General features: G+C 57.2%; 2 protein-coding genes across 3 annotated transcripts; one reads left to right on the plus strand and one right to left on the minus strand.

Moving 5' to 3' along the window:
* Positions 1-1,886: 1,886 nt before the first annotated feature.
* On the minus strand, positions 1,887-2,697 carry CLPS (colipase). The gene is made up of 3 exons (XM_030965927.1): positions 2,602-2,697; positions 2,102-2,224; positions 1,887-2,021 (listed from the first exon to the last, which is right to left on the minus strand). Exons 1-3 carry the CDS (start codon positions 2,695-2,697, stop codon positions 1,887-1,889), a joined length of 354 nt encoding a protein of 117 aa, XP_030821787.1.
* Positions 2,698-4,566: 1,869 nt separating this feature from the next.
* LHFPL5 (LHFPL tetraspan subfamily member 5) lies at positions 4,567-9,338 on the plus strand. Of its 2 annotated transcripts, XM_030965570.1 has the most exons (5): positions 4,567-4,899; positions 4,981-5,088; positions 7,738-7,974; positions 8,756-8,788; positions 9,046-9,338. In XM_030965570.1, exons 1-4 carry the CDS (start codon positions 4,677-4,679, stop codon positions 8,770-8,772), a joined length of 585 nt encoding a protein of 194 aa, XP_030821430.1. In that variant the 5' UTR covers positions 4,567-4,676; the 3' UTR covers positions 8,773-8,788; positions 9,046-9,338. The 2 variants fall into 2 exon arrangements, with proteins under 2 accessions (XP_030821430.1, XP_030821429.1); XM_030965569.1 differs by having other exon boundaries at positions 4,567-5,088.
* The last annotated feature ends 6 nt before the right edge of the window (positions 9,339-9,344 follow it).

Here is a 9,344-nt window from a genome sequence, read left to right on the forward strand (position 1 = left end):
CATATTCCCGGCTGCTTTTCGCCCTGTGCAGGGCAGAGGAGGAGCAAGGGGCACCCCAAAGCTTGTAGCCCTCCATTCCCCATCTCCCCACAGGGACCCTGGCTGCAGCAGAGCCCTCCTGCTCAGGATGCTCTGCTCACCCCGAGCTTTGCCCCGAGGCTGTCCCCACCCTGCCGGGGTCCCCCTGTCCCCAGGGCTGCCAGCACCCCACACGCGCCAGGGGCCCCTTCCTGTGTTTGTTAAGACGCCGTGAGTCAGGCAGCGTCTGGTTTTCGGTTCAAGCCAATATTTACCAGCCCAGAGCTGCCAAAACAAAGCTGCGGCTTCACCAGTAAATATAGGGCTGAGATGGGGCGGGGGAGGAGGGAGGGAGGGGGGATTTATGCGACCCCCACCTCAGCACAGCCCCCCTCCCTTGCCACCTCTCTGGTGCCACCATCGTCCTTCTGCCAGCGTGAGGACACCGCAAAAACGGGGACACGGCAAAAACGGGGACACCGCAAAACCCCCAGAGTTTAGCCCTGCCTGCCCCACCCCAAGCATCACTGCCCCCCCTTCCCTCCCAGCGCAGGACTCGGGGGGTGGCAGAGCTTGGGGGGCATTTCAGGGAGCCCCAGGGCTGCGCTGCCCTGGGCCGGGGGTCCCTGCGGGGCCGGGGGTCCCTGCGGGGCCGGGGTCCCCGGGCCGTGGGCACGGAGCCGCTGCCCTCTGCCGGTGCCGGGCGTTGCTCTCTCACATCCTGCCCCTGCCCGGAGCACAGAGCCCGGCCGGGCTGTGGGGCAGGCGGGGCTCCCCGGGCCCCGGTGCCTGTCCCAGCCCCTCCGGGTGCTCCCAGTGCTGTGGAGCAGCGTGGGGACCCCGCAGAGATGGGGATCCAGGGAGAGACCCCCTGTCCTGTGTCCCCTGGGGCTGGCTGTCCTGTGACAGGGTTTGCTGTCCCCATCCCTGCCCCCAGCTGCCCCTTACCCCACACCTCATCCTGCACCACTGAGGACATTGATCTGGTGGCCTCCTGCCAGGACCACCACGACAAAGAGAACAAGACCCTCCAGATTTTAACCACCCGCCACAAGTTTAAAATCCAGCTCAGGATTTTCTCCTCTTGCAGCCCCCCTGAGCCAGACTGGTGCCCATATTGCCCCCCATGTTCCCCTTCAACAATGGGGGCTCCCCCAAGCTGTGCCACCCTCCCAGACGTGTCCCTGGTGTTCCTGCAGGTGCAGATCCTCAAGCTGCCAGTCAGCCTTGTCCTGAAAATAAAGTTTCCTGCAGCACCTCCTCGGCTGCCAGGGGGTGCCCCCAGGCTTTGTGGCCTCCCCAGCTGGTGCAGAGCCCTGGGGCAGTGGGCAGTGGCACTGTGGGTGCCTGGTTCTTGTGATCCCAGGGACAGAAAAACATGGGGTGAAGTCTGCCCTGGAGAAGCCAAGAACACCCTCTCTGATGATCCCTTCATCTCCTGCTGCTTCCACAGCTCTGCCACACAGCTGCCTCCTCTTCCTCACCAAGGAAATAAACCAAGGCCAGCACAACCCAAGGACCTCCCTCAGACCCTGGGGCTGCTGCATCTCCCCCTTCCCTGCACCCCCTTTTTAAAACTCACCTGGAGCAGAGCTCAGCCCACGGCTGGCTGCTGGCCTAGCCCACATTGTTGGATGATTGCACACACACACAGGTAAAGCCATCATGTCCAGGTGGCTTCTTCAGGGACTGTCTGGCCCTGCTGTCCCTGTCCTGGGCCAGGTTTGGTGAACCTTCACACCAGGTTTGAGTGAAAACTCCACCTTGCAGCTCGGCAGAAGCTGGTCTTTATTTAAATTCTCCCACAGCTAGACCCAGGAGAGGGGGAAAGGCAGAGGCAGCGCAGAGGGGCATGGGGGGCTCTTTCTTCACCGCCTGCTGGACTCCCGGGGGTCCTTGCAGACCCCAAAGTCCTTGTTGGTGATGGAGCCCACGATGGTTTTATCAGCATCACAGGTCAAGCCGCTCTCACAGGGACATTTGTAGTAGACCCCATAGATGCTCTGCAGGGAACAAGGGCCCAGTGCAGTGTGGGGAGACCTGCCCCATGCCTGCCCAGCCCTGGGAGCAGGGGGGCACCTACCTTTGGGGAGCACTCCTGGGTCTCAGCTGCCTTTGGGGCGCACCGGGCCAGGCTGAGGCCGTCGGTTCGGTGGCAGCAGCCGCTCTTGCACTGGGCACTCTGCAGGCACAGCTCGCCGGTGTCCTGCAGCACAAAGAGCACCGGGTCCCTCTTTGTTCCCCTTTAATCTCACCCTAGCTGTGAGCCCAGGGGTTTGGGTGGTGTTGAGCACCAGCTCTGCCTGCTGGCTGAGGCTCAGCACCATTGCCCCCATGCCCCACTCTGCAGCGTTTCCTCAGTCTGGCCCAAAATACCACCCCCCTCACAGTGGTGGCTGGCTCAAGCAGCTGAGAGCTTGTCTGCTCCACTTTCTGTGTTCCCTCTCCCTTTATAGAGCTGATTTCCCAGGCTCCAAGCTCCCTCACAAGACCAGAAAACCCCACAGACGCCACCAACCCTCCGTGCGTGTCCCTTGCAGCAGTGGGACCCTCCTGCCAGGCACAGGGCTGGCGTCCCCTTACCAGGTTGAAGACGAGCCCTCGCTCCTGCTGTGCCAGCAGGGCTGGGGCCGGGAGCAGCAGGGCCAGGAGCAGGCAGGCAGGCAGCACCTTGGCCATGGTGGGCTCAGTGTGGCTGTGCCACGGGGCCAGCAGGTTTTTTATAGCCAGCCACAATCTCCACCAGCTGATGTGGCTGCTCCTATCACACCTCAGCTCGTGGCACTGGGGCACTGCTGCACTGCCCAGGCAAGGGCCCAGCCATGCCAGGGCAGCCGGGTCCTGTCCCCAGGTCCTGTCCCCAGCTGGCTGTCCCCACTGGCCATGACAACCTGCCTTTTAGTAGCTCCTTTGGCCAAAGAGAACACAAAATAATGGTACTTCTGTGTGCTGTTACATTTTATTTCAATGGTTTGCTCTGCCTCACCCCTCCAAAATGTACGGTTTATTCTAAGCCTGTGACCCTCCCTTGCAGTATCAGGTATCTGTAATCTCATTGACCCCAGTCTTGTTCCACGTCCACTTTTAATCTCCCTTTAAGCTGTGGGAGGCAGACCAGGCTCTCTCTTGGCCCCTTTTCTCCCTGGGCTCTCCCTCTCTCCCCCTCTCTCCTTTCTCCCTCAGAAACCAGGGGTGGGACCCCCAATAAACCCTCATCTAATCAGCACCCCCTGGAGCCCTGTGGAGCCTCCTTGCCTGCCTGCTGCTACCAGGGAACACACAGCTTAGGGGGCCCTAATGGACAGCTTCACTTCTGTGCTTCCTCTTCCTCCTCTGCTTCCCCGTGGAGCTGGGGCTCTCTGGGATGCCCTCCCTGCTGGCTGCTGCTGATGGTTCCTGGCCAAAGTGAGGGCTGGTTGCCACGGCAGGAGCTCTGCTCCATGGGAAAGCCAGCAGATCCTCCTTCTCCCAAATGGAACCACGGGCACCAAGGAACCTGCTGGAGAGAGTTCATGTAGGGCAGGAAAGCAGAGCCCCCTGCAAGGATCCAGAGCTCACCAAGGTCCCCAGCCCAAGGGCCGCCACTTCAGCCTGCCCTGCCCAATATTTGCTGTGTTTCAGTGCTTGGGGGCTGATGAAAGGCAAACAACCCTGAGAACGGCACAGATTTTCATGCCCACAGTGGCTTGCTTACTCTTGGATGTGATTAATGGCCACAGAGCCCTGGCCTTTGACAGGCACAGGGGTGATGCTGAGGCTGGCCCTGGCTGCAGGGTCACCATCACACTGTCACGTGGCCCCCTGTCCCCAGGACAGGTGGGGAAGCTCTGGGGTCACTCAGGATGTAGGGCAGATGTGGCTCCTGGAGAGAGGTCCCACGGTGGCCACAAGTGCCTGCAGCCCTCTGGGGCAGCCCATTCTCCTCAGGCAGCAGGACAGGGGGCTTGGACAGAGACCTGGCCCTGCCAAGGTGCTGGCTGACACCCGGGTGTGTCCTGCCCGGGTGCAGCCAAGGGGACACGGCAGTGCCTGGTGAGATCCTGGGGGTCACGGCACAGCCCCTGGCACATTGTGGGGCACACACTGGGGGTCTCATCCCAACATGCATCCCAGGGCATGTGGCACATCCTGGTATGCACCCAGGGGTGTAGGGGCAGCCCAGGCACTTCCAGGGTGTGCAGGGCACAGCCGAGGGCGTTACTGGGGGCACAGGGGGACAGAGGGCAGCTCTGAGTGCACTGCGGGGCACAGCCCAGGGGCACAGGCTGCACCCCAGGACAGACCCTGGGGTGCACACTGGGGATGTTTGGGTTAACCCCAGGGAGCATCTTGGGGCACGCGGAGGAGGCGAAGGGCGCATCCCGAGGGAGCATCCCAGGCACGCAGGGCGCATCCTCGTTCAGGAGCATCCCGGGAGCGCATCCCCAGAGGCGCCGCCCGCCCCCTCCGCCTGCGGCAGCGGGGTCACCCCGGCTCCTCCCGAGCCCCCCCGGCTCACCGGGGGTGGGAGGAGGTCTCGCCGCCGCCCCCCGGGGCGGTCCCGCCGCCGGAGCCTCCCGCCGCCCCCGCTGCCGCCGGGCGGGGCCGGAGCGGGACCGGGACCGGAGCGGGAGCCCCGGCGCTGGGATCGGTGCCGGTGCCAGGACCGCTCCCCCGCCATGGCCAAGCTGCTGCCGGCGCAGGAGGCGGCCCGGATCTACCACACCAACTACGTGCGGAATGCGCGGGCCATGGGGGTGCTCTGGGCCCTCTTCACGCTCTGCTTCTCCATCCTGATGCTGGTGACCTTCATCCAGCCCTACTGGATCGGCGACAGCATCGACACGCCGCAGGCCGGCTACTTCGGCCTCTTCTCCTACTGCATCGGCAACTCGCTCACCGGTGAGCTCATCTGCAAGGGCAGCCCCCTGGACTTCGGCACCATCCCCTCCAGTGCCTTCAAAACTGCCATGTTCTTCGTAGGCGTCTCCACCTTCCTCATCATCGGCACCATCCTCTGCTTCAGCCTCTTCTTCTTCTGCAACGCGGCCACCGTGTACAAAGTGTGCGCCTGGATGCAGCTGGCGGCGGGTGAGCGGGGCTGGGGGGATGCGCGGGGAGCGGGGGGGCTCCCGCGGGCCGCCCCTTTTCCCTCTCTGCCCCCGGCTCTGCTGGGGATGGCGGTCTGGCCAGGTAAGAGATCCCAGTGTCACCTCCATGCCTTTTGCTCCCCCTTCCTGGTCACCAGTGGGGAGCTTTTAGTAAACAACTCCTTCCAGAGCAGCTGAGACGCAGCAGACTCGCCGCATGTCGGGTGATGCTTCCCAGCTGCTGCTGCTGCTGCCAAACCCTGTGGCCCCAAACCCTGTGGCCCCAAACCCTGTGGCCCCAAACCTTGTGGCCGCCAAAACTCGCCGGGGGCAGCTTCTCCCAGCGCCACTGCTCCTGCTCAGCCGCAGGGAGGCTTCAGAGGATCAGTTCCAGAGCACAAACCCCCCCGCTCCCAGGGCACAGAGCGCTCTCCGGTGTTTGGGATCCGGCAGGAACGGGGCAGGCACACAGCGGTGATGCTTGCTGGCCCATTGTAGTAACTCCCTGAGCTCGGGGAATAATGCACGAGGAAGATGGAACACGGGGAGGGGACTGGCTGACTGATTTGGTACCATCACTCCCATTTTCTCCCTTTGCTGCTCATCCCCGCGGCTCTCAAGCCTTCCCCATCTCTCCCCAAGGCACTTGAGACACCTGTAACACAACTCCCGCGTTTGCTCCGAGCTCAGCTGGAACCCAAGCCTTTGGTGCTCCTGAATGATTGATGTGAGCCGGGGCCACAGCCCCGCTGACACCCGTGGGAGGGGGCACGGGGTTCCTTCAGTTCCCAGCTAAAGAATCGAGCTCAGGCAAAGATTTAGATAAGAAGCTTGGGGCAGCTCAGCCTCCTGGGGAGCAGCAGCAGAGACAGGCTTTGCTGTGGTAGTTGGGGCTTTTCCATTTTTTGTTGTTGTTCTGAATGGGGGAAGAGAAAATTGTCACAGGCAGTTCTGCCAGATGGACTGCTACTGCTGCATTTTAGGAATTATTTTACAAAGTGGGTGGGCTAAGAGAGGATCAATTTCCTGGCCTTCGCTCTGAACCAGGGCACAATTTCGCAGAAATTATTTCTTTCCCACTTCCCCCATTTCTCTGTTAGTTACAGGGAAGATTTATTCTGTATGCAGTTAACCAACTGCTTTTCCATGGAGAGAAATCCTCTCTGCAGATAAGGAAGCTGCCTGCTCACCTTGCTGCTGGCTTGTGCCCAAGCCAAGGGAAAAGAAAACATTGGCAAAGGACAAGGCCACTGCCTCAGAAGGGGGTTCTGGTTTCTGAGCACCTGGTGGCAGAGAAGGGACACAGGTGTGGGACAAGGTGCATTTGGGGATGCTGCAGATGTCCAGGAGGGGCAGGGACAAACATCTGCTTGTCCACCACGGGCTTGTTTCTTGTGTGAGAGGAGTCAGGGACTGCCCCACATCTGCAGCAGTTACTTCCAACATAGGAATGGAGCATGTGAAGTGCTTTTGTTAATCATGTCCCAAAACCTTGCATATGAACTCATCCCAAGCCTGGTCATTGTTGTTGTCCAGTAAATACAATTTCTCTGATGGGGGGAAAAAGGCGCTGCTGAGATTTGGGCATGAGCTGCCCTTCAGCAGCCTGCTGGCACAGCTGCTGTGGCAAAGGTGAGGTGAAGTGAGGTGCTGGGACCCCGTGACCAGGCTGGAGCAGCTCCCAAGGTTTTGTGGGAGCTCTGAGCAGTCACAGCAGGAGCTGCTGCTGGAACCAGCACAGCTGAACAAGCAGAATTAATCTGCCCACAAAGCTGCTGCTGACAGCAGCTCCACCTTAGCAAACCCTGAGCTGGAATCAGCTGCAAGGTGCTAGGCCAGGGTTTGCACTCACACAGACTGAACCCATTGCAGTTTTGTTTGGAGATATTTCCTTGGGGTGCCACGGGCTCTGTGCAGAGGGAGCAGAGACATTGCCTGGGCAATGCTGGGACAGGAGATGCTGGTGCTGCTCGTCCTTGGCTCGGGGAAGGCAGCACAGCAGATCCTGCTCCTCCTCCCTGCCTGTGCAGCACAGCCCAGCCCACGGGGATGAGCAACCCCAGTGCCTTCAAGGGACAAATCTGCAGCACCTGATGTGTTTGCAGCATGATGTTTGCTCCTCCAGCCGCTCTCTCCACTTCAGTGTTGGTGCCTGGAAAATAGAATGCATCTTTCAATTGGGGTGAGTATAAAAGCAAACCTTTAGTTGAAAGCTTTCAGGTGAACAACATGGTGAAAAGTACATGTGGTATAGTAATTCTACAATTTTTATAAGGTTAGGAGATCAGTGCACTTATCATCCACTGTCCAGTCAAAAGGTTAGTTGGTAAGGTAATAATTCCTGAGGCCCTGACCCTCTGGAAGCAGTCCAGGGGTTTCTTTTGCCCCACTTTTGTTATGTCTAGTCCAGATTCTGGTTAGAAAAGAGAATGTTCTTGAAGTTAGTTCTCTTCTTGGAATAAGACTAAACAACATTTAGGAATGTGTTTATAAGATTAGTTTAGTGTTCCTAAAGGTAGAGAAGAAAGATTAGAAAAATACTTGAAGCTACAGCAATCTGCAAAGCTACGAATTTATATAAAACATAAAAAGCTAAAAATCTTCGGCATCATCATCAGCTGAGGAGCTCAGTGTGCCCCTGTCCCTGCAGCTACAGGGCTGATGATTGGCTGCCTGATCTACCCCGATGGCTGGGACTCGAGCGAGGTGAGGAGAATGTGCGGGGACAAAACCGACAAATACACCCTGGGCGCCTGCACCGTGCGCTGGGCTTACATCCTGTGCATCATCGGCATCCTGGACGCCCTCATCCTCTCCTTCCTGGCCTTCGTGCTGGGCAACCGGCAGGACAACCTCCTCCCCTCGGATTTCAAAGTGGAGGATCAAGGTGGGTGTGGTGGGATCGCTCCTGAGCGCTCCTGCACAGCGATTCAGCCTCCGGGGTGGTGCCTTGAGAGGCTGCCTGGAACAGAGGCAGAGTTAAAGGAATAAAGTAGGAATTTTAATAAACATTTATGTAAAAAAAAATTAATTATATTATTAATTATATTTCATAGAATTGTTATTAATTATATTATAAATCAAGAGCCTGGCTGTGGCTCCACCCAAGATGGACTCAGAGTCACGAGTTTTCACACTTTGATAAGTTTTGGTCCATTTCCATATTGGGGTTAATTGTCCAATTCCAGCTCCAGGTTCTGCAGTCCCATCCTTCTCCATCCTTGTTGTTTGCACTTTTTGGGCCCAAAGCTGCAGCAGTGTCCTTGGTTCTGGGGCTGGAAAAGGATTGTTCTGTGTGACTGAGCTGTGAGGAGAACCTGCTGACACTTTATATGAAATTCAGAGTTAAATACCAATGCAGTACAGAATCTGGAAAATATGAAAGCTCAACCTCAAGGCACCAAGGTCACTGCTGCTGCTTGGGTGGATGGTGGGTGGCTCCATCCCTGCCACAGTCACACACTGCTCTGTAGGGAGGGAGAACCAGCAGCAGGCAGAAAACTGATGGAGAACAAGGCAGGAGCCCAGATTCACCCAGATTACCTTTCCCAGGCCTCTGGGGCTTTCTTCTCATTTTAAACATCTTCCTTTTTGAAAACAAACCTGCAAAACACACTCATCCTTTCAGTTTTACACACTAACTCTGCAATTCTCTTTTTGTTTTACAGAAGAGGGAAATGACTGACAGAGCTGATCACCATGTAAGTGATAACCCACACAGATTTTTAATATTCCCAGCATCCACAATGTCACTGTTTGATTCTGATTACCAAAGCTGACAGCTGATTTTGGTGCTGGAGTCACATTGGTTTTATTTGTGGTTAAAGAAGAAACTGTCTTTGCTTTGCCTCCCAAAACTGGGAAAGCACAAACCCTTGCCAAGTGCAAAATAAAAGAAGCACAAAATTTGAAGTCAAACTACATTTCCCAACAGCTGCCTTACTCTTTTTGTTCCCAGGGACATCCACAGCTCTTCTTCCATCGCCCTTTTCTTTGAAGTGACTCTTCTAGGAAGCTTAAACTTACCAAATTCTGTGGATTTTCTACAGCTGTTTTCTTCACCCATGGGGCTGCTCTTGGCTCACAGCTCTTGTGGAGCTTATTTGGTGGAAAGAGCCCAAAATGGACATAAGAGTTTTTCTGAGTCTATCAGCAAGAGGGACAAGAGGGCAAGGATGGCAATTTGCTGCTTTTTGGGGGGTTTGTACACCTTCTTTCAAGGAAATTATTTATGAATTAAAAAAAAAACCAAACAAC

Source organism: Camarhynchus parvulus, chromosome 26, assembly GCF_901933205.1.
Source record: "Camarhynchus parvulus chromosome 26, STF_HiC, whole genome shotgun sequence".
Classification (NCBI taxonomy): domain Eukaryota; kingdom Metazoa; phylum Chordata; class Aves; order Passeriformes; family Thraupidae; genus Camarhynchus; species Camarhynchus parvulus.

Excerpts from the sequence above, each read along its gene's own strand:
- LHFPL5 (XM_030965569.1), top strand. The coding sequence starts at position 4,677 with ATGGCCAAGCTGCTGCCGGCGCAGGAGGCGGCCCGGATCTACCACACC. Across the intron at positions 5,089-7,737 it reads CTGGATGCAGCTGGCGGCGG|CTACAGGGCTGATGATTGGC; the intron begins GTGAGCGGGGCT and ends CTGTCCCTGCAG.
- CLPS (XM_030965927.1), bottom strand. The coding sequence starts at position 2,697 with ATGGCCAAGGTGCTGCCTGCCTGCCTGCTCCTGGCCCTGCTGCTCCCG. Across the intron at positions 2,225-2,601 it reads GAGGGCTCGTCTTCAACCTG|GACACCGGCGAGCTGTGCCT; the intron begins GTAAGGGGACGC and ends TTTGTGCTGCAG. Across the intron at positions 2,022-2,101 it reads CCCAGGAGTGCTCCCCAAAG|AGCATCTATGGGGTCTACTA; the intron begins GTAGGTGCCCCC and ends TGTTCCCTGCAG.